Genomic DNA, 24,918 nt, shown 5'->3' on the forward strand with positions numbered 1-24,918 from the left:
ATCCCTGAGATCTATGAAAGCAAACTTACACGTCTAACTCGTATATCAATAAAATAATTAAAAACGAAAAACACTCAACATAAATGAAGATGTGTCATAACAATATTTAAAACAATCTATATATATCATATTATATATATATATATATATATATATATATATATATATATATATATATATATATATATATATATGTACACACACACACACACACACATATATATATATATATGTTTATTGAATTTTATTAAAATTCAATTCAATAAGAATAGATAAATACAATCGATCATGAACAATTATAAACAGATGCTTCTCTCTGTTTACTCTGTTATAGATGTGCGTCTCAGATGCATCTGGTCTGCAGGACGTGATCCAAAGTGATGGTGTCGCAATAATGCTTTTCAATTATCCCTTCCATTGGTAATCACAAATTCTATCAAAATCTTCGAATTTATAATTTTTTACCTCAATATTATATGTATACAATTTATACTTCACACATTATTATATCGACGGCAGCAAAGTTATTTAATCAATTCACATATTCGATGAAGAATATATTTTGCTTTACATGTCAGAAAACATAAATACAAATTTTTTTATTTCGCGCGGCTAAATATTTGTTGCGTGTTGCAATAAAATGATATCGACCATCAGTCACGTGAATGTCGTCGATATCCAAAAACATGGCGCACGAGGCGCCCCGACTGGAACCCCCGTAACCTCACAGATATCGGCCCTGACCTGCTACATATGTCAAATGTTTACATGCGTCGTTCGCGGCTCGCTCGGCTTCCGCCCATCCGCCAGTACACCTACGCATTTCACGGGTTCGTTTTGAGGCTGCATTCGAGAAGGACAAAGATCGCGTTTGAAAAAAAGGGCGCAATTTCACGAGAACGCGCGACTCGTGAAGGAACTCCTCGGACGCAAGGATGGGTAGCTACGCGAGCAGAATCGCGTCGATGTCTAACACGGCTGTCCACAATGTATATCGAGGCTGCAAGCGCAAATACATCGAGGAATACGACTGCGATTCCGAGTCCGATTACATCGAACGAACGCTGCACACACCGAAAAAGTAAGATCTCTTTCATCGTTTTTACGGTATTTATTTATTAATGCAGAAATCTCTCGCAGACCCTAACGTTACCTTCGCTTATCACCCTCGGGGGATTTCTATATTTGATGATAAATATTAATATTTCGTAAGTTTTGCGCTGCCGATGTTATATCTTGAATGCCCCAATTTGCAGGAGAAAATTGCTCACGACGGCACAATATATATACAAGACCTTATTCCAAGAAGAGAAAGGCAGTGACATAACTGTTTTCATACTGGGAAAAGCATGGAGATTACATAAAGTTTATATTAGTCAGGTATGACTCACACAAGCGCGCGCACTTCCCACACATGCATACACAACACAAAACACAATGCATAGTATTTGTATATGTTTTGCCTTTTTTGCCCTTCCCATTCAATATAACAAATGTAACATTCAATGTGACAGATTCTTTGATAATTTTGAGATGCACATTTTTGTCTAATAAATATTTAATATAATGTTTTGTTATTAATATTTTATAGTACATTTTTAAATTTTCAATGTTAAATATCTTTGGAACTATCAAATTTAATATAATTTTGGAAATATATAATTTGGAAGTATCAAATTTTATTGTTAGAATAAAATCTACTATTTTTTAAGTTAAATGGAAAATAAAGCTTTGTTATCTTCTTCTATTTTACAAATCTTATTTATAAAAATTTATGCATATTTTATTTTAGTAGTTTATAAGTACTAAATACTTTTATTCGCAATATTTTATAAAAATATCAATTTTAAATTGAGAATAAGAGAGAGAAAGAGAAAGAGATGAAAGAATTTATCATTGAATTTGTCAATTGTATAATTTTAATTATACTTTATATAGCCAAGTGACGCAATTCTAATGCAAGATATTTTTTAAAAAATATTTTTTTTACAGAGTCCATACTTTGCTAGTATGTTTTCTGGTTCTTGGAGAGAGACTAATGAGAAAGTTATTAATGTAGAAATCACAGATCCTAACATTACAATGAATTGTAAGAATATATTATTTAACCTTTAATTAAACATCCAGACAATATCTCTTACATGTTATATCAAAAGTAAAAAAAGTCAAATTTAAGAATGTATAAAATGTTATGTAGAAAGAATATTTATTCTATATAATTGTTTCAGCATTATCTACAGTGTTAGGCTCGCTCTATCAAGACGAAGTCACTTTGGAGCCAAAAGAAGTTATTTCTATTTTAGCAACATCTGTTCTGTTTCAATTGCAAGGTTTAATAGACGAGTGTGCAGACATTATGATAGAAACTACAAATAGTGAGACTGTGGTGCCATATTATAATGCAGCTGTATCATATGGTGTACCTACTGTGAAAGCAGCTGCAAAACGATGGTTGGAAGTCAATCTATTGAATTACGGATGGCAGCATCCACCTTTTTTAAAAGAAATTGCATCAGATTTAATGGCGGAATTAGTTGCAAGTCCTGATTTAGTTGTCTTGCAAACAGAATTCTGTATATATCTAATGTTGCGCATATGGTAAGTTTATATAAGTGTCTTTATATAAATATCTTATATATTTAATTTCGAGAAACTAATGATAAAAGTGGTTTATATGCTTGATGCAGGTTATTTGCGCATACGCACGATTACGATGATTCGTTGAAAATCGACGATTACTTTAAAAATCACAAATGGACAGAACCCTTTTTAACGACCGATGAAGGCAAAGAATATGCAGCACCTTTTAAGGCACTAAAGATGAAATATTTGCTTTTACATGAACAAGATGACAAGATATTATATAATGATAATTTAATACCACCAGATTGGCTATACAATGCTTATAGAGAACAATGGCATCACTTATTAAGAGTTGATGGAAATTTAGACAGAGGGTAAGCTTGTCAAAGATTACATTGGAATTTTTCTTTTAAATAAACTAAAATAAACTAGACTATTTATTTTCTTTCTAACACACAGTCCAGAGCAGATGACGGAAGAAGAATTTGCAAAGGAATGCTTTCGATGTGGTAGATGTGTTGAAAAGCCAGGCGAACATACTTGGAGATGGAAAGCCTTCCATTATGGACTAGATTTAGTAATGACTGTTGACACAACTAGCTTACGCATTATGAGAAATCATAGAGCGGACACAGAGCATATTAAGGCCAATCATAAGGAACATAAAATTCTGATAAAGTAAGCTTGAAATTATTGGTTTGACTTTAAGAATGAATTAGATCAAGAATAATAAAAATATGAAATTTTTCAATTTTAGAGTCTGTCTATTTTCACTGGACGAGCAACGTCAAGTGAAACACGTTCAAAATTCGGGTATGCTAAGATTACGTTTGAGAAAGAATACAGAAGTAAGTTGTCGTTAAGGACGACTTTACGTAATATAATTTATATAGAATATGATATAATATGTTATTTTTGCATCAGCACATCTTTTTTCAGCACGAGATAATGTCCCTGGACAAGCAGCTAACTTATCCTCTGTATATATCAGTCAACATGCAACTAGTCACACCACTCACATTGGAAGAAGAGAAAACATCAGCCGATGTCATACTTTCAGATACTTAGCATTTCAAGAATATAACATTTTATATAAAGGTAAAAAATATCGAATTCTCATGAATTGACGCTTTGTAATATATTCCACTTGATTGAATGTGTTGGATATTATAGACACATGTTACTATTTGGCACAACACTTAAATAGGAAGAGATATGGATCTTTAATAGAGACCAAATTCTTTCTCATGCAGTGATATACAGGGGTCCATTTTTATTGCACTACTCTCTTTTAATAACAAATTTTTTTGTCAATTTGGGCTCGACTGTTTATTAAGCGAAAATGTTCTATTGTTATCAAATATAACAAAATTTTAAATTTGGAAATTAAATAAATAACAAATGTGTTTATTAATTAATTTCGAGTATACCACAACACAATTTAAATTTTGACTCTTGTTGTGAAGGTATATAATATAATAAATATAACTATGAAGATTGAAAAAAATGCTGTGAGAAATAATTACATTTTTTATATTTTTATTTAAAAAAATTACTTCTCTTCCCAAATTGGCTAAAGAATCTATCATCAAAAAGTAACATGATAGAAATGGAACATTCTGTATATATTTTTACATCAATGTATATTGAATTTGATATAATTGATGTATTTGTGATTTGTATTAATTATGAAAGTCATTCTAATAACTGGCAAGAGCCTTGTCATTAGATAGATTTTAATCTTTCCCTCTAATCATTCCTGAGCATGTTCCTTTGGACTGAATAAAAATGCATTAATGATAATTTAGTAGATTAGATACATTGCATAATCAAAGAATTCTTTTTTGCTTTTTTAATACTTTAATACCTTTTTAATACTTGAATTACTTTTATAATTTAAATCATGGTTTGTATATATAACTTTGGAACGAGATGGGTAATTCTGATAGAATATATAGAAAATGATCAATTCTTTTTCAGTGTTTACTGACAAATCATAATTGCAATCGTAATTACTTGATTTCTGTATTCTAGAGACAAATTTCTAGAGACAAATATTAACATGTACGACAATGTCTATTGAAATCGGAAAGAAAATGCTTCTGGGCGCTTTAATTAGATTGAAGCTTACAAATAAGTAAAATTATTTTTCATCTTTATATATTTATATAATTTGTATAATAATTATAGCAATTTATCTTGATTGTGCAATCAAATTACTTTAATTTGTAAATATTTATATTTAAATTTTAAATTTAGTTTCAAAAAAATTTTAAAAAGAGCTGTCAAGCGGACTATAAATTACGATTTTTTTATGAAAGTGGCTATAATTCGAAAACGACTTATTTCCGGATATTATATAATTTTTTTCCTTCTTTTTTGGTTCCAAATCACTTCCCAAAGTATTGTGGGCGATTTTCCGGATACCCTGTATACATGTACATATATACTATGTATACTATATATGCGTAAAGCACTATATATTTATGAAAAAAATTTAAAAGATTTTGAGATATTTTTTGTATGTTATTCCATGAGCTATATTACTTAATAATGAAAAGAAAATTTCATTGATACGTTATGTAAAAAAGAGGAAATGATTTTCTGTCTTCCCAGTAAAAAATTTTCTTCGATATATTCTAGTGCCTTTTATCATATGTAGCGAAAAAGAAACTACGTATAAGCGAATTAACTTTCATAATACGCATAAGACGATAACCTTTGTAAACATATTTTTTTTATAAAGAGATTTTCTTACTACGACAGTCTTTCGGTAAAATTATAATAAATTTTACAGATACATGCAGTTTATGTGATTCTCATATACCTACAAATACTCCTACCTTCTTAAAATAATTTTTTTCAACATATTTCGATTCAAGTTTGATTAATAAACTTAATTTTAATTAATGTCAATTGTTTGGATGTAATAATTACTTAAGAAAAATGGGTTTTTATGAAAATTCGCAAAAGGAATACGCTTATTAATCGCTCAACATTTTATTATTGGCAGAATACTCTTTCTTTCTCTTTCTGTACAGAATATATGATATTGTAACGTTATTCTCTCGTGTGCACGCGACACACATAATGGACATTTCGACAGATTCAATGAGGTTTGACATAGGCATTCTTTTGATACATGTCGCAAACAATAAAAGGCGTTCTATAAAAAATCTCATATATATAAAATTTTGGAAATTTTTCATTTTCTACGACGATCATTAAATTCTGTTTGTTTCATTATTAAAATCCATCTTTAATTGACGCATTAATATCGAAGATAATTTCAAATATATATGATGTAATTTCAACGGAAAAGCGTTGCTCTAAATTTGAAAATGGTAACCTGGAACGCTTTCATATAACAATGTAATAGATATATTACATGAAATATATGTAATATATTTTTATATGTAATATATTTTTTAATATTTCAATATTTTATTAATGTAATAGCTATTTTCAAGATATGGCAGCGTTTTTTTTATCAACATAAGTATTATGGCAGCAATTTTTTAGTTATTAGGGTATCACGTTTGATAAATACAAAGCTTGGAAAATTTTTCATATTTAAAAAAGATTATAAAATTAATTAGAATATTTGTAACGTGTGTGTGCGAGCAATTATATGTACTCGTATATTTCTTCGCATGTAGTTAAGGCGTGAGGAATTAACATTACAAGCATACGACTGCAATGAAGGATATATATAATATGTATGTATCGTATAGAGATTAAAACAGTTGAAAAAATTCTGATAATGACTTAAAAAATATAAATCAAAGCAAAAAATATATATCGTATATATTCGCAATTGAAATTTGGCATATATTGCGGGATATTTGGATATATGTAGATTCAAGATACCCTTGTATTTTACGATCGTCATAGCGAATAAACTGTACTCTCACAGCTATAATATCCTTCTGTCGACGTATCTCAACATACATATATCAAAAGAATGCAAGTCAATCTCGACAACAAGAACTCCACGTTTTTTTTGTAATTATGGAGCCGCAATATTTCCAATGACATGGAATAAAATCATTCATCTCGAAACGACAGGGGAGATGTAAGAGAGAGTGTTGGAATAAGGTAGTTTTTTTTACTATCAAATTAATCAACGAAAATTGTTTTTAATTAAATATAGAGTATTGCAGCCAATACTAAAGCATGTGACTTACATTAATTTATAATCTTCGGTAGCACTGAAATTTCAATTGTTTACTCCGTCATCGTGTTCACACACCAACCCTTTCCCCTTTACCAATTCTATCTTTATTTCTCCTGTCGTTTCCAGTCTTAACAATACCATCACGTCCATCAAAAGATTGTTGCCATTTGCGTTCTAATGATAGTAATTATTAGCAGTATTATTTGTAACAACGTACTAACAATAACTATAATAGTAATAATAGTAGTAGCGGTGTAATAGTAATTAGTAACGATCGTTAATGGCAATAATGGCGACGACGGGTGATGGACAGCAGCAACAGTGGCAATCTCATTTTGTAGTACTACTATGTGACGTAGTTTATATCGATGAAGCACGCTATTTCTCTCTCTTTCTCACCTAGTTTTTTGTCGAAAATAAATCTAAATCTATTCCCTTCCTCGTTATATGTTATTGCTCGTTCGTCATTTGCTTGTACCGCACATTGCTGTGTGTTTTGTCATCATTATTACTATTATTACTAGCATTAGTATTATATAGAGTGTTCGATCATTATAGTACATGTGGAAATTATTGAAAAATAAAATAATTTTATCTTGTTAAAAATATATATAATTAAAGATATGAAAAAATTTCTAAGCTGCGATGAATGGTTTTTATAACGAGTTAATATATTTAAACAAAAAATGATTTTTAAATATCATTTTAAACTACAGTTAACGTGATCTTTATAGTTTTAGAAATCAAACATGTAAGAAACGTGGCATATGATTAAATTCCATCAATGAAAACATTGTTTAAACTTTTTCGATCAGGAATAACGATGAGCACTATAAATGCGTTTATTACCGAACACCCTGTATTTACCCTTCTTAATTTTGTCATTCGCAAGCAAAAAGAGCAGCAACGAATTATTAAGGCCGGTTTTTCCAGTCGGTCAACTTATTTGATCTCTCTCATGAGCAATGTTGTACGATCTAAAAAGAGAGATAAAGGAGATTTTTTTATCTGTCAGATAAATTAAGGGAGACTCTTTATATATCCGAAAGTGCAACAATCGACTAATTGAGCTATTGAGCTTAGCATCACGCTCAATTATTATTGCGACACACACATACACGCACACCCACCCATACATGTATTGTATCACACATATGCACATACGCATACATAAATGGCGGTTATTGTACGCTCAGGTGACTCAAACTGCTTACTGCTTAAACTGCACTTATTGCAAACTTTTTGCGAAACACGGAATAATCGTGGACGCGATGGTGAATTTTCAACCCTTATTAGAGCTAAATGCGAGGTTTCTCTCGGCATATCGTCGATATGTTATGTCCCGTTCTTTATATAGCCCGCTTTATGTAGCACTAGTATCTTAATGTGTTGAGGTTTATTTTGAATCGGTTAAAGAGGAGATATATTACATCCATTCAGATTTTACTTCAGTTTACTTTAATTTAAACTCTTGATAGCGAAGTAATTGATTTCTTTAGATAAACGTAATAATTTTCCAAAGATGAATTGACATTTTTTTAGTAATTATTATTAATTTTGTTACACACATATATGTTTAAAAAAGTGATAGGAAAAATATTATAATTATATATTATAAAAAAATAATAATATATAATTATACATATAACATAATTATATTGTATACTGTGAAATTGTATACAATATAATATTTATATATTAATTATTATATATTATAGACTTAAAAAAATTTAAAAAATTAATTTTAATGAAATAATAATGCGTGAGAGAGAGAAAGAGAGAGTACTGAAGTAAACTGAACAAATGTAACGGGTGCATCCTGCATTACATGCCGTTTCATCATAAACGCTAGATGACATATTGCACTTCTAGAAATAAGCAGGACCATCAATCTCGCGTGCAATTCCATTTCGGCTTTGTTCCGACAACAAAATATATATTTTTTCCTTTGTTTTGCGTGCATATACATACGTCGAAATTATGCATACACACACGTACATACACACAGAAACATTCATCCAAAAACACACATATATGTTCAGCAGTAGCAGGCGAGGTGCGAAATGTGTCGCGATGCCGCTACTTTGTATTTACGTTACCGTGTGTGTGAGACATTTTTTTTGTTATACTAATCGTAAATTTTTTTCTCGCAAGAGATACCTGTCTCTTTTCCTACGTTTTTTTTAGTTCGATAATACACTTGTCGTGCAACAAAACATTCGGTCGGTCCTATACAAGAGTAAGCGAATTAACAAGAATCGATAGGAATGTATTTTACAAAGGTTTATAAATTTCTAAATCTTTCTCGTAAAAATTTAAAATATCGTATGTTGTGTGAAAAAAGAATCGTATATTTTACGTAAACACGTTGAATAATAATTTCAGAAATTAAATGACATTTCGAAAAAAATTAATTAATTAATTACAAAAACAAATTCCTAATCGATTCCTCTTAATCTACTTGTGCAAAAAATATCCACAAATTCTCTATTCGACAGCAGAATTAGCACAGTTGCTTAAAGCCGACAAAACATGGCGCGACAAGTGCGATATCAGCGAAAGACACGAAAGACATCGATGATTGATTTTCTTTTTACGCAGAGGCCATGTTACGTTTTTCTCTTTTTTCTCTTTTTCGCGAAGATATGTACTACTGAAGTGTCGCCTTCGCGTATCTGGCAGTTATCACCGTTACGCTACGTTATAATCCGGCTATTTTTTGCAGACCGTTCGCAGCCTAAGACACTGTCGAGGAGTCGATTAAATCTACCCGATTACTAGCTACGAGATTTGAAAATTTTCGCTAAGAGGCTTGCTATGTCTTTTGAAAAACATGCCATATTATTCCGATGAATCCTTTGAGAAAAACCGTGGCGCAATGTATGATACTTTGTCTTTGATGAAAAGCAAGTTTGAGATTATCTGTTTGATGATATTTATATCGCTTGTGACTAAGGAAATAAATTTTATACGTAACCGAATAAAGTGAGTCAAATTAGTAATGTCTTGCAAAAACTGCTATAAATTTATATAAATAATTCGTATCATATCTTAAAATAAAGATTGCTTAAATAGATATATTATAGATCTATGTTTCAACTTGACGTTTATATATCTCTCCATATTTTTTGATCTTTCATGACAGTTATCCATGATTTTCAATCTTTGCCGTATTTCTTTTTCCGAAGAAATAAATCTTTAAACATACATTCTTTCTCGGAAATAATAATCTCACGTGGACTTTATTGCAGAGAGAAAAAAATTAATCAGAATATTTGTATTGTTTTCTCTCAATTCAATTCAATTTCTCTCAATGAGATACTATCGTTAATTTGGATTGTATGTCGTCCATCTCGTACGTAGGTCAATTGATATTAAAGTTATGCAACAGAATATTCGATATTCTTGAATACTCAATGTTCATTTCACATGTACACTCGAGTTGAATCAAAGTCGATCTCGAGTGCGAGTACTCGAGAATTTTATTCGAAATTTATTATAATGAGAGAAAAGTTTAATTTATCGAAATTGTAAAGAAATCTTAGAAATAATACCAAAAAGAAGAGAAGAAAGAGCTATAGAAAAAATGTAGAAAACGAAATTATAAAAGATTATTTCCTTTCTTTAAGTTTCTTGTAAATATAAGTACACGAAGGGAGAATTAAAAATTTTTAAAAATCACTGATTGAAAACCTGTAGAATTTCGGTTCTCGAAAAATACTGGAAGTGGTGTCGGATTCGTTGTACATACAGTTCGGATATCTCGGAACGGGGAAGAGACGAAAATTCGGTAGCTCAAATGGAAAAAGTATTCGTGGAAGCGACGCGATGATGCGCCTTGATCATTGTCTGATCCGGATTTGATTAGGCCGGAGGAAGATTAGGCTGAAAATCGAAATGGCGTTTTCTCTCCCGTTGATCTCTCGATATTCATCAATCTCTCGAATCGGGGAGACCGTAGCGAAATTGACGGTAATAATCAAAAGTGGCGTTTTTGATCTAATCGCGTATCTCGATGTACGAACGGTCCGTGCGGCGCGACGATGACGATGGCTGGATCGATTCGGATTCTCTTCATCGATTCGTGCGATTCGATCAATTGTTAGGCAGAATTAGGCTGGCGAGAGAGAGGCGGGCACGACAGCAGCAGACTCGGTATCGCCAGAACGGCAGTCAGGAGGGACGCCAATGGCAGTAAGGACGGCGTGCGGAGACTCTCGACGGAGTTGCACAGATCACCGGTGCACGAGCAATATAATGCGCGCACGTCGTGGGTGCCGGACCTCTTAAGGCACTCGCCATTGTCCTTCTCGTCCGTGATGTAGCCGCAGCTTCGCACGACCCTCACCTTGCCGTATACTGTAACAGTACATAACGGGAGATTATTCTTAAAAAAAAAATTATTTTGCTATTTAACAATTTTAAGATATCGTTTTTTACTTTTAAACTTTTCTTGCCTACGAGGCTCTTTGACTTTTTCTAGATAAAAATGTTTAATAATGACTAATAATTGTATTTCTTTCATTGCAATAACATTTTAATCACCGTTAGAATTGGACATAATAATACAATACATAACAGCTGTAACAAATTTGCATTATTAATTATTATCACATGTTGTTTATAAAAACATGTAGAATATTGCGAGTTGATAAATAGAAACAATGTAATCGATATAAATAATATTTATTGAATAACATTCTATAGATATGCAACAAATTGCTATAACTGCGGGTTTTCATTATTTTTGAAAACAATTGTTAACGATTAAATATAAAATTGCTAAAATAGACATTTTAATTAATTTGAAATATTAAATATACTATGTGTTTTTTTCGTAATTAATTGAAACAGAACTTTATAAAAGTGACCTCACTTCTTTGACTGATTTTTCGGCAAAGAGTAGGTTCTAAGTGGCTGAGGTGTTCCAAACGAGGCTGGAAGCTGCAGTTGACAGTTCCCAGACTGTACGGATCGAATGGATCGCCGCATCTTGGGTCGTACTCGCTGTTGCATTGATAACATATTATCGCTTCACCTGTGATAAAAAAAACCGATTTTATTATTTATCTCGTACGCAAAGAATAAAGGTCGACTGCAAGTAAAATAATTCCTCCGAAATCTCTAAATTTTGGGAATTCTAGAATTTCTAGAATACTTCAACACACGCGACAAAGGACGTATATAGCTTATCCTTATGTAATTAAAGATCGCGTATAGAAAGGCAACAAGCTATATTTTATAGAGTACCTTCTTTAGAAATTAAAATTAAGAATAGTTAAAAATTTTAATTGTGATTTTATGGTAGGTTCAAAAGAATGGGACTTGAGCGCGTCGGTTGAGGGAAGGTCTGGTTCACGTTTTCTCGCCCTTCCATGACGTAACGCTGCACGCGCACCCGTTGCATCCCACGACTACCGAACTAGGCTGATACGGCGCCAGCTGATATCGAACAGGCAAGGCACGCGATGACCTACACTCAGCTGTCGTGGATCGATACGAAGAAACCGAATTTTATAGCCGGGTATAAAATTAGGCGATTAGAGAGACAAGTGCATAAGCGATGAGTTTTATGAGTAAGTAAATTTAACGTTTTACCTTGTCATATCTAATATCTATATTTACCTTGTTACATCTAATATTTAATATCGAGCGAAGTGTAAACTTGAGAAACTAATAATTAATTTTAAATAATTAATTTGTATAGTAATCTTATGCATTTCTTCTTCTCAGTTTTTATATTTTTTAAATATTTTTTTTTATTTTACTACGTTGTCACTATGTTATTTCATCATAATCTTTGTTTAAACTCTCTATGATCTTATTTTTAGGAAAATATACTCCTAGACGTCAAATAAAATATTATACTACACTTACGTAATTATATACGATTTTAACTGACTTATCTTTTATAATACATAATATATAAAGGAAAGAATTTTAGTCTTAAGCAATTTAAAAAAATCGAATAAATGAAAAAAGTGAAAAGTTTGATCACGATAAATTAAATATATCACTAGTTAATGGCATCTAGATAAAATGCCAAGATAAAATTTTACCAAGTTCAAGAATCTTACCCACGCAATGGATATTATTTTACTTTTACTAAAAATATACAATTTATTTACGAGTGAATCTATGTGATTTTCTTTACTCACATTATTATTACTCCAAAACAACGATAAATTTTTGATATTCCATGAATAAGAATTGATGAAACTAAACATTTGTAAAACATAGAATTAGATATACTAGCAAATAATATCTCATTAGAAAGACAATCTATATAATATCTTTAAAAAATATAAGAAATATATATTATGAAAAATGTAATATATACATATATATATAATACGGACAACAAGAAACAATATTATAATTACAAAGAAAATGAGATACGCACAAAACTATACTGAAGGGGTATAGGGATGAGGAAAAGGGGAAGGAGGATAAATGAGAGGAAAGGGGTCGGAGGAGGAGAAAGTGGGTCGCTCGATAACTTTCACAACGGTAGCTTTCGTAGACGCTATCCTAAATTTCAACAAATTGTCGAATATATAGTACACTTATTTGCGGACTGCCGATGCCAATTACTTTTATATCGGCAATTACTTCGATCGGCGGATGGAAGAAAACCGAAGGATTCCAAGCGCGCATCAGCTGGTATCCTCTGAAGCACTTGTGAAGACATGCGTATCGCGAGGGAAAGATAGAGAGGGAGGAAATTCAATTTGGAGAAATAAAAACTGAAATAATGCAATCGTATTTGATGAATCGTGCGTGATAAAGTTCGCTTGAATATCGAAAAACTTACATCGTTACTATCATTATTTCATTAATCATTTTTCGTCCAGAAACTTTCACCTTTGCATTACTACGGCAAGGTTACGTCATCAACTAGTGAACGATGTTTAAAAAAAGAAATAGCGAAATATCACGCCTAATCATTATTTTCGACGCTATTGAGGAAACGAATATCTATTGTTGGAGCCTCAGCTGTTTCCCGGATTTGACTTTTCCGCTGTCGCAGTCGCAGGATATGTATCGACAACGTCAGCGGAGAGAAATGGGATTAAAGCTCGACGATTCCTTTAATCGAGGTCGTGCATTTACCGGCATTTTCGACGAAATCGAACTGCATAATGACTGCTTAATTTAATTGGATTAATTTTCGCAGAAAATGTTCTGCGAAAATGTGAGTAAAGAAAATTATCATGGAATAATATAAAAGTTTCGTTTTATGACAAAATGATTATAAAGCTCGCATTCTATGTTAAACACTTGAACACAATTTGCTTATGCTTATTGAAAATTAATTGGATTCTGCGAAAATTAATCCAATTAATTTTCAATAAGCATAAGCAAATTGTGTTCAAGTGTTTAACATAGAATGCGAGCTTTATAATCATTTTGTAATAAAACGAAACTTTTATATTATTCCATGATAATTAAATAAATTGGAGCTCAAAGACTCAATAAACACATAAAAAGAAAATAACTATTATTTTTTTCTAATTATTTCTTTCAATTTATTTTTGTGCGTGTGCGCGATTGTATTTAAGACGATCATTCAAGGACATTCTGAACAAATTTGCAGTTTATACCAAATGTGGAGGCATACAGTTATTATATTTTCTTGTAATAATATAAAATTTGATCACCTCCCGCTTATTTTCGATCCGACATTCCGAAGTACCACAAGTGCTACCGTTGTAAGAATTCGCCGATCGGTATATTTCACTGACCGTAATACCGCGTATGATACTAAATATTACTGCTTTTTGCAAATCAACAATGCATAGGATTAGAAACGGATGAGGGGGAGATGGATTGTACATTTAAAAAAAATAGAGAATTTAGAATGAAACGAGAAAACTTATTTCTGGAACCAAAATCTCTAAAATCTTAAAAGGAACCAGCAAGCTTTTAGTAGCCATTTTATCTTTTTTAATGTACCTAGAAATATATACTCAAATGTTGAATAAAAAGTGAATTTATTTTGCATTAAATTAGAAATTTATCAATAAAGAATTCGTCTTTTTTTAATCTTCCCCTCAAATTACTCCTAAATATTAAAATAAATTGATAGAAATAAAAAGAAATTTAAGCCAATTTTTTTCAACCTTAAACAATTAAGAACTTTGAGATGAGAATTTTTTGTGAATGCTATATTAAATGATTTGTTTTTACTCATGTTCTAGTGTTGAATTCAAATCTTTGCGTAACAATTTCCAATTTGTTATAACAATATATATTTTATATACGCGATATTATCGTAATGATAATTTTTCGAAGATAACAAGAATTAATTATACATTAATTGTATTTTGTTAACATTAAAATAAGAAGATTAAAATAAGAAATTCTACATTTGTTCGAAATTAATTTAGATCGCAAAGATTCGAAAGTCTTTTTTTTATATTCTTGGGTTTTTCCGAGCCCCCAGATAACATGAGAAATCTTTCGTCTAGACGGTTCATTCATGGCGATAACCCTGCCATCACCTTTACGCCGCATTGCGCTGTACATATATATTCGATTATCTTCTATGATTTCTGAATAAAGAGCACGAGGTCGTATTATCGATCGTTCCTCGCACTTTAGGAAATTCGCAAGTGATAAATCAATCTAATAAATGAATTAAAATATATCGGGATTATGGCAACTATTCTATTAAATTCGCGCGTACGAGAAGGGTTTTCTATTCAAAGGGTTTGTCATTCGAGCTTTTTGCTTAATTTTTCTATTCAAATGCTTGCACTAACAACTGTATTAAAGAAAAATGTTGCCAATAAAAATTAATGCAACTCGGAAAATATTAAATAGCGAAACTGTCATAAAAATGTTCTAGTCTTTCAAACTTATTTCGAATGCCTCTTGTACATTCTTTTGCGCTATTTAAGAATAAAGAAAGTCATTGCACAGAAATTTAAAAATCAAATTTTCTCATGTTTATAAATGAAATAATGACTGCAAAAGAATGCATTTGGAGTACCTATTTATTTTTATGTCAGTTCAAGTACATTTGAAGGCTTTTACAATTGTACTATTAAACAATTATAATAGCCTTTAAGTAGCTTGTAAAAGAGACAAGCTAAGAGTGTAAAATTTTTTATTCGCTATTTTTGTAGCTTCGAATAAAAATAGCTATCTTTATGGTACTTTATCCTACTTTTACGAGAGGAATCGAGCCGCTTTCGCGCGCGTAAAGAAATGTCTCCGGAGCCGATTATTTCCTTCTCTTTCGCGCAAATTTCAATTTTTCGATTATCGATCATCGTCGGATCGAGGTCTAAGCTAGCTCCGCTCGCTCCGATAACAATCGTGCTCCGCGGGAGAGGATCAATCGCCATTCCAGAAAGTCCAGGAAGCGCGACTGGCCGAGTCCGATCGGCACTCACCGCGATGAAAAGTGGCCGCCAGGACGAGGACGAGGACGAGGCCGATGATCGGCGCGGCTTGATTCGCGATCATGGTCATCGTGATCGGCGGACCATGTGCTCTAATCGCGTCGGATCCGCGGCCGTCGTCGCATGGAAGTTAGACGAGCGCGTCGTCCGGGAAGGAACGTTCCTGTCGTCGTCGTCGCCGGGAAAGAGAATCAGGCAGTGAGTGAGCGTCTGGCACGTCTCGCGCCCTTCGCGGACGGGAACGCGACTCAAGGACTCTAAGGACGGCGGCTCGTTCTCGGGTCCTCGCGCGCTGCGTTCGTCACTTTACCCGGACGCATAGCAACTGACGCGCGATATCCCCGACCGTGTCACCGTGCCGCCGAGTTTCCCTCTCGGCACACTCTATATCCGCACGCTATGCGGCAGATCCCCTCTGCGATGCGCCCGCCGTCGCGGTCGCGGGCGCCGCGGCCGCGGCATTCGTCGCTGCTTCGAGCGGACGGGGTGGATGGTGGATGGTGGCTGGTGCACGCGCCAAGCGCCTCTCCCTTCCGCTTCCATCCCCGAGACATGCTACCCTCCCTTGCGCCGGCGAACCGTCTCCTCTGTCGCATCAAGATTACGGAATATTTCGCCGCGATGCATTTTTCTTTCGAGCCTTTGCAATCTTGTACCGAGAGGCATTTTCCAGACCCGATAAAGCGATCTTATGAATATTGTGATTGTGATTGTAAAACTCAAATTCGGATACTCGAAGAATAAGATATTCCATGTTGGCATAAAAATGTAAAGATTGTAAAATTTAATAAAATATAAAGATTATATAAAGGCACGTAAAAGATTAAAGAAGATTAGTTACAAATCTTTTACGCTACTTTTGTACATATTTTTAAAGAATTGATAAAAAAGATTTTTATTTGAAAAAAAAAAATATTATTATTTTCGGATTGGCGGTTTAAATCTCACATTTTCTTAGTTTTCATACATGTAGTATTGTCTGCATTTTCTAGGACACGATGTCTCACGATGACAGCCAGCAACTTCCGCTCGGATATATTGGCTTTTCAATATCTTGCTTTATCGCGCTTATTCGCATATATGTATACATAGTGTCCTATTTCTTTTATCTACTTTCCTAGCAGCAGTAACGTCTCATAAACATTACGACTTCAAGGGAGAGTAAAATGAAAGGGAGAGTATTTTGTACGACGTTTTAGACTCATATTTTATAGTCACGGTTCTCTTGGGTATTTAACAATATAATTTTATTTAAAGACTAGATTATCAAACTATTTATATTAAAAATTAAAAAATAATAAAATAATAATATAAGATAATAACCCATCAGATTCTTGCTAAGAAAAAATTATTTCTTAAAAATTTACTAAATGAAAAGAGAAGCGCGACAGAGATTCGGCGTACTCTTTATACATATAGAGAAATTATTCCTTATATGAAAGGAAACTTTTATCTCTTCGTTGTGCATCTCGATAGGTGGATCATTATAAGAAAGTATTGCGAGGAAACCTCTGTATCGCGCAGGAAGCACTAGATTCGAGAAGCACTAGATCGACATAAGCAATGTAAATACATGTACATCTTTCTCGAGCAAACGGAAAGTTTCAATAAACGCACAGAGTTCTTAGAAAAATATTTAAAAAATATATATTTTTTTTAACGTATGTTATAATATATATTGTTGCGTCCATACGAGTCGAGATCGATATATCTCGCGACTTTCGCTATCACCAGTCGCGCTCGCATTTGCGAATAAAAAGAACGGTCAGTTTTTAAGTATAACTCAATAAAAATACAGAGGATATAATAACAAGGAATAACAAAGGATATTTGAAATTAGCGAAGAGAGAACTGTCGAAAATACGTCCGCACAGCATTGTAAAAAACTTTATCCGATTCTCTATCAAGACATCTTGCCTTGTTGATTAACAAGATCTGATGAAGACATCTTAGGAAACAATCTTCTTATCAAATCGTTTTGTGTCGATGGCTCCATACCGATCGGATATATTACAAATATGATCGCAAGGCAGTATTATCGTGGAGACGAGATACACAGGGACGCAACAATATTATTATATAGTACCATATATACATATTTTCTACATTTAGTGCGAAATGTGGACATTTCTAAGTTTTATTTATCTCGTGTGAAGATTGTGTACATTCGCAGATAAATAAGAAGAGACGCTTTTTTAGCACCCTATTTACGATAAAAATGTGAGATGTGTAAATGTAAAAACGTAATATTTAAAATATATATTTAATAAAATATTCTAAGATCTTTTAAGGATATTTCTTTAAATATATATATATATATATATATATATATCTTTTAAATATATATTTATTTACATATATATATATATATCTTTTAAATATATATATATATATATTTACATATATATATATATATATTTAAAAGAAATATCCTTAAAAGATCTATATATATATAATATATAATATATATATATATATTATATACATATATATATATTAAATGTATATTGTTTTAGATATATATTTTCGATGTTATTTAGACGTTTCTTTCATTGTGTATTATCAACACATTGCATTTCATTATAAATATTATTTCTATATCTTTCAATTTTAATAATTTTTTGTCATCTAAATAATCATTTTTATAGAATTATTATCGTCATGATTATACCACTATTATATAGTACATTATCGTTATTCAGTCAGAGGTATGTGTATGTACAATCGCTTGCCGCTATTTAATATATCGAACTCATTCTAAATTTATTCGACACGTTCTCCATCAAATTCCAAATAGTTTTGTCCGTTTTATTAATCATAATATAAATATATAATAAACAATTATTCATCAAAGGCGAAAAATAGCGATAATAAATTAATCTAAAAATTATGACGTAAATGTTAACGTGAAATATAACGTGAAATGTTAATATAACGTAAGATATGTAATAAAAATCGATTGGCAGTAAGTTGAGTATGTTTAAAACGTGAGTTAAATTTATCTTGGCGATAGTATTACCAGAAAAAGTAGAGCATAGCTTCGAATATATATAACATATTGAAATATTTGGAAATTTTTTTTGACGAAGTTGACGTTTTTACGAAAATTAATATAAAATTAAAATCTTTCAGAGAAAATATGTTTAACGTAGAAAAAATTATTTTTACGATAATATTTCACCAAGTTTATTGCAAACAAAATTTCGATAATAGATCTATTGTGAATTATATATAAGCTATATATAAAATAACTTACGCGAAAACAATGTACATACTTAAATTATATAGCATTGTTTTGACTTTTCCTTTTTAATCATAATTATGATTTTGGGTATCCTTAGAAAGAATTCATTGTATCACAAGGCGACACATAAAATTACATAACACGAAATAAGACATCAATATGGTTACACAAAATATCTCTTAAAAAGGAATGTATTTTAACACGATTAAACATTCTAGAATTCTCAATACCTCTTCCTCTAATATCATATTATTGGGGTATGATGAGAAATTTTTAACACAAGATAACTTACAATAGCATTAGAAAATTGCATTATTTGTAGCAAAACAATTCTAGAGTGATTGTAATTGATTGTATTTTTAGAATTCTTGATTCATTATGGTAATTATATTTAATTATGTCATGAATATATAAAACATAAATCTACAAAAAATATAAATCATACAATATAAATTACATAATCAAATTCCTACTGCTAAGGGGCAGTGAAACTCATATAATTACATCAATTTTTCAATCAAAGCGTTGAAAATTTGCTTACCGTCGCTCTAGAACTGCTTTTATTCCGCGCGGTTTACAAATAAAATCCATTTTTACATAACGCTATAAAACAAAGCATGTACAGGCACGTTTCGTGTAAGTACTAATATCAATAGCCTCGTATAACAAATCTAACTTTAATGTTCGCACAAATACGCGTTACAAAAATTTTTATTCAAGGCCAATTAATAGTCAAAGGTTGACATACAGCAAGACACATACAATGTATGACAAATTAATATTAATATCTCAAAAAATATTTTGATTTTAAAAAACAGTGTAAAGTAAAAATTACATGCAGTTTTGTGTAAGAAGTGTCTTTACTGCTTGCAATAGTTTATTATCGCTTTTGAGCAATAACCATGACAATATATATTTCTCAAAACTTTACTTTTATTTTATATTTTTTAAGATATTAATTAATTTTAACGTTTTATACGTGTCTCACATTCTGCGTATATTGTATAAATAAAATTGTCACATTTAACGAGGCACATATTGTGATATATAGTTTCGACCTGTCCGCTACCTTCGACATGCAGTTTCAAGCAATCTTTATTTCTCGGGTTCGTCGGGATGCTCCGTTTTAATGTGATGAGTGAACGTGTACTGCGTCGTAAAGCGTTTTTTGCAATAAGGGCACTGATATGGCATTACGGGATGTGCGGACCTCAAATGCGCTACTGCTAGCTCCCTTGACACAAACGGTGATTGACATACACCACATCGATGTCTAGAAATAAATATCACAAAATATTAGTTACCATCCCTTTTTTCCTCTTTGTCCCGCTTACCTCCGAATATTCACATATATCTACAGAAATTTAAAACTATAATATTTTAAACATATTTTTTACCCGTTAGCAGTTTTAATGAGAGTCCGTTTAAGAGGTGGGGGTGTACTCTGTTCATTGATTTCGATTTTTGGTTCGATAGGAGATATATTGTATTCTAGCGATGTCTCTGGACGCAATTTTGGCATCGGTTCGTCATCCCTTTCAGCTTTAATTTCATGCGTCTGTGCCTAGATATAATCATTGTTAATGTAATTATTAGTTTAAAGATATATATATATATATATATATATATATATATATATAATGTATGTATATATTGTTGAATTTATGCGACTGCACTATGTAAATTGTATATACCGTCGTATTGTTATGCGTGCTTTCGGAATGCATTCTCATATGAGCATTCCGTGATTGTGAACTTGCGAAAGATGCGTCACATTTTGAACATTTGTATTTTTTGTCGTTATCGTGAGATGATGTCTTCTGCAGAGACTTTGCAATTTTCTTTCCAAATTGTGTCTTGCTCGTGCACTGATGAGCAAGAAGCGATACTTCTTTGAAAAAAATTTTATTACATTTTGCGCAGTGATAAGTTCTATCTACCGTATGCATCTTTTGTTGCGATTTATCCATAGACGACGACTTATTGCAAACAGCAGATGTATATAGCGAAGAATTATCGAGTGTCAGACGTTTATGACAAGTCTATCAATCGGAAAATAATTCGTTATTTAAAAATGTCATGCTACAAACGAATAATCATAATAATTTTGTTGGTTGTCTTACTTCATGCCTGAGTAGTTGCGATTGTTCTTTAAACGATTTTTTACATATGTGACATATGAAATTTTTATGGGAATTGTCCGAATGTGTTTGGAGATGTGTTAACATTGTTGTATGATCACTGAACCATTGCAAACAAATACCGCATCTTGCAACGTTTTTAAATCCACTAGAATTGCGTTTTGTGGAAGATTCATCATCTACCAGAACATTGTTTTTCTCCATCATCTAAATAAATAAAGATACAATTTCAATAAATTTAATTTCCGATAGATAATAAAAAAAAATGTAATTTATATCAATTCTTCTGATCCTGCTGTGAGGATATAAAGGTCTTCAACATTTTTACTGAGTAGCTCTATTTTTGTCTCATTAAAATATTATATTGATATTATTCTTTTTTTTTTAATCTTGAATTCATACATATATATATATATACAATAAAAAAGAAAAGAAGAAATGATAATAAAATGCAAATGTATTTAAATTTTAATTTTTGCTATTCTTCCATCAATAATTTTCCCAACAATCGTAAAGAGAATTAACAATTATAGAGAGAATTAATAATAAATTTTTAATCAAGAGAACTTGAAAAAAGATTAAACAAACCTCGGAATAGAATTTATTCTTGGCACCACGAGTTTTAGCTTCCCTCGCTTCTCTTGCTTCTCTTTCAGCATTTAATGCTTCCTCCTGTTCAACTGCTGATAAAACTGGTAACATTGTTGGTTGAACATTATGTTCAGTTACTCTATGTGCGGCCAGACGTATGAAAAGTCCAAATGATCGACCACAAATGTCGCATTTGTGTCTCTTGGGTTCATGAGTACGCATGTGATTTGATAATGCACTTTGTTGAGTGCAAACCTGTAATGGATAGTACAAAAGTTATAGTAGAATTTAATAAAAAGACTTTATACAGAAGTATAATTATGATTTCATACCTTTCCACAAGTGGGACATGTAAGAGACTTTACATTTTCATAGAAATGCTCCTCTCTTTTAACTTCCCTTGATCGTTCTGTCGTCTTAGATATCTTAGACATTGTAGATTCTGTGAAAAGTAGTTTCTGTGGTGTTATCGAATTTGCTTGATGTAATTGAATATGATTTTGATAAGTTCCTACAGTAGGGAAAAACCTAAAAACAGATATATGTATAATATAAAAGAGAACAGCTTACAAAGCAAATATATGTTTAAAGTTATTCGTAAGTAGTCATTCATAAATTACCTATTGCACAATGAACACCATGTATTAGTTCCAATCTCAGTCAATTCGGCTAAATGATCGCGTAATCTATGCTGCCTCAACATTTCCCAGCTTATGAACTGCCGATCACATTTATGACAATCTTTTAAGCTTTCTGTAAAATCCAATTTAACTTTTAAATGATTATTAGCTTCGTGCTTTGCCAAAATTTCTACAGATTCGAAAGATAAGGAACATTTTCTACAGCTATATATACGTGGGCAGTGCAATTGCATGTGTTTCATTAGACTGTCCTTTGATCTGGAAAGAAAAAAAGAAATTAAATCCAAATTGTAGAATAAATTTACAACAATCTTGCAACATATTGCAAAATCATCAGTGCTCACCTATAATAACTATTACAAGGCGCACACCACCATTCGGAAGATAATTTCGCTTTAGGTTGTAACTTTTGATGATTATTCATTGTTAAATTACCAGTCAAAACTTGTTCCAAAATACTAGTTCGTTTCTCTTCTTTTTTCGTTTGATAATCTGCCTTGAAAATTGTATTTTCTTCTTCTGTGTCAAATATAGAAACAATATCTGTCTTTGTTTGCATATTTGTATCAAACATCTCCGACAACTTGTATTTTTTCGTCAATGGCTCGTAGATTGTAGTTTCATCATCCAAAATTGGATCCGTATTCATTTCTTTGATCTCTACCTCGCAAGGCAGTTCAGACAAGGTTTCTATGCAGACATTTTGCAATTGATCTTGGCTAATTTGATTGATCGGAGTCACCGACTCGTTAAGAGGCAGGCCGGCTGATAGAGGAACCAATGGCGGTGGTGCTCTAGACTTCTCCTTGCAGAGTTGTGCCTGAGAATAGCAACAATTATAAAGTTTTTTTTAAGTTTCAAAGTAAAATTCTTTTTACAAGAGTTTGAGCAAACTGATCTCTCTAAAGAGCGAATTATTCGATCGACAAACCTGACATGGATCCGGCGAGTTTTTCATCGCGTCGAGGAATATCTGCACGGACTCTAGCTGTCGATACTTGAATAACATGGCGTGCATGTTCCTGTAGACGTTCAGACAATACTCTCTGAACTCGTACGCATCATCCAGCCTCGCCGCGCAAAACTGACAAATCTGTTTCGGCAAGGGATCGGTGTTGTACACCAGCACGGGTAGGCAAGCGCGCAGCTTCTGAGCCACCCTGCGCTGTAGACCTTCGTCCCCGAAGATGGGCAGCATTTCGTTCCTCTCCTCCGAGCACAATCTGCAGGCATTGTCCCACTTGTCGATCGTGTTGTCCATCGCAAAGAGAGTCTCGTTCACCGAAGCACACATCGTTCATGCACACTATCCACGATCGCGAATTAGGTTAGTTGACGCTCGACCGAGTTAGCATGTCCGATGATGGACAACGAGGCACATCAACACGAGCATGTTTCCCTGAAGTTCTCCGACGAGGATGTATTTAATTGTATCGCGAAACGTGCCCTCACGCAATGTGCTCGTTCAATCGTCCCGTGATATACGTGTATATCCTCTCGAGGGAATTTCACTTTCACCCTTTCGCTCGTTCAGAATCAGCCTTTGAAGCTGGACGACTTCGCGGAGCGAGAAGTCCAACTGATTCTTTCCGCGTCTAACAATCAGTCAAGTGCATGCACCGTTACCGCTATTATCGTCTAGTGAGCATCTTCTATGAGGAAGGCGAGTGTCGTATTTCGTATGTGTTGTCGCACCAAGGACTTTGGTTGTTACCATCAAGAGCTTCACCATGCGCCATGCAGACGTCTGCAGACGCCATTCTTCAACAACTCGCTCTCTTTCTTTCTCTTTCCCTCTCTACGCCTCTTCGTTGCTCCTCATGTCCCCTTGAGTCTGCTCGGATCGGATCATGCAAGAGAGAAATGAGCGATAACATAGAGAATAAAAAGGACACTTTAATCTTGTGTCAGCCTGTTTTGATCAAAACATCAATAGCCATATAAAATACGTACATTTTTTTCATTCGATTGTTGTATCAAACACATATATGTCACATAATCTTTAATTACATCTTTTCTAGATTTTGAGTTATTTTTTAGCGGAATAGAGTGGAGAATTTTTTTTTCTTAATTTAACAATAGATCATAAAAATTATTTTTTGAAGTGTAATCTTTATTTTTTTTAATATAA

General features: G+C 32.4%; 3 protein-coding genes across 7 annotated transcripts; 1 reads left to right on the forward strand and 2 right to left on the reverse strand.

The window, feature by feature from the left end:
• The first annotated feature begins 691 nt into the window (after nt 1-691).
• Nucleotides 692-12,895, forward strand: Gcl (germ cell-less). 5 transcript variants are annotated; one of them, XR_014435452.1, is made up of 10 exons: nt 692-1,081; nt 1,257-1,380; nt 1,993-2,089; nt 2,229-2,598; nt 2,688-2,957; nt 3,043-3,261; nt 3,341-3,431; nt 3,508-3,681; nt 12,069-12,336; nt 12,592-12,895. XR_014435452.1 is itself a non-coding variant. In XM_083080434.1 (9 exons), exons 1-8 carry the CDS (start codon nt 936-938, stop codon nt 3,649-3,651), a joined length of 1,461 nt encoding a protein of 486 aa, XP_082936560.1. In that variant the 5' UTR covers nt 692-935; the 3' UTR covers nt 3,652-3,681; nt 12,069-12,895. The 5 variants fall into 5 exon arrangements, 4 of the variants coding, with proteins under 4 accessions (XP_082936560.1, XP_082936559.1, XP_082936557.1 ...); XM_083080434.1 differs by having other exon boundaries at nt 12,069-12,895; XM_083080433.1 differs by lacking the exons at nt 12,069-12,336; nt 12,592-12,895 and adding an exon at nt 9,486-9,525.
• Nucleotides 5,560-16,623, reverse strand: LOC145960750 (UPAR/Ly6 domain-containing protein crok). Its single transcript, XM_083080442.1, has 3 exons — nt 16,162-16,623; nt 11,637-11,798; nt 5,560-11,119 (listed from the first exon to the last, which is right to left on the reverse strand). The coding sequence occupies exons 1-3, from the start codon at nt 16,238-16,240 to the stop codon at nt 10,863-10,865; spliced, it is 498 nt and encodes a 165-aa protein (XP_082936568.1). The 5' UTR covers nt 16,241-16,623; the 3' UTR covers nt 5,560-10,862.
• A 2,077-nt stretch (nt 16,624-18,700) lies between these two features.
• LOC145960689 (uncharacterized) lies at nt 18,701-24,798 on the reverse strand. Its single transcript, XM_083080319.1, has 9 exons — nt 23,719-24,798; nt 23,132-23,607; nt 22,767-23,045; nt 22,479-22,674; nt 22,144-22,401; nt 21,538-21,762; nt 21,109-21,456; nt 20,812-20,978; nt 18,701-20,687 (listed from the first exon to the last, which is right to left on the reverse strand). The coding sequence occupies exons 1-9, from the start codon at nt 24,079-24,081 to the stop codon at nt 20,510-20,512; spliced, it is 2,490 nt and encodes an 829-aa protein (XP_082936445.1). The 5' UTR covers nt 24,082-24,798; the 3' UTR covers nt 18,701-20,509.
• Between the last annotated feature and the right edge of the window lie 120 nt (nt 24,799-24,918).

The sequence above is a fragment of the Camponotus vicinus genome, unplaced genomic scaffold (genome assembly GCF_025532165.1).
Source record: "Camponotus vicinus isolate PSW18456_S1 unplaced genomic scaffold, iyCamVici1.0 SCAF_10, whole genome shotgun sequence".
NCBI classification, from domain to species: Eukaryota; Metazoa; Arthropoda; class Insecta; order Hymenoptera; family Formicidae; genus Camponotus; species Camponotus vicinus.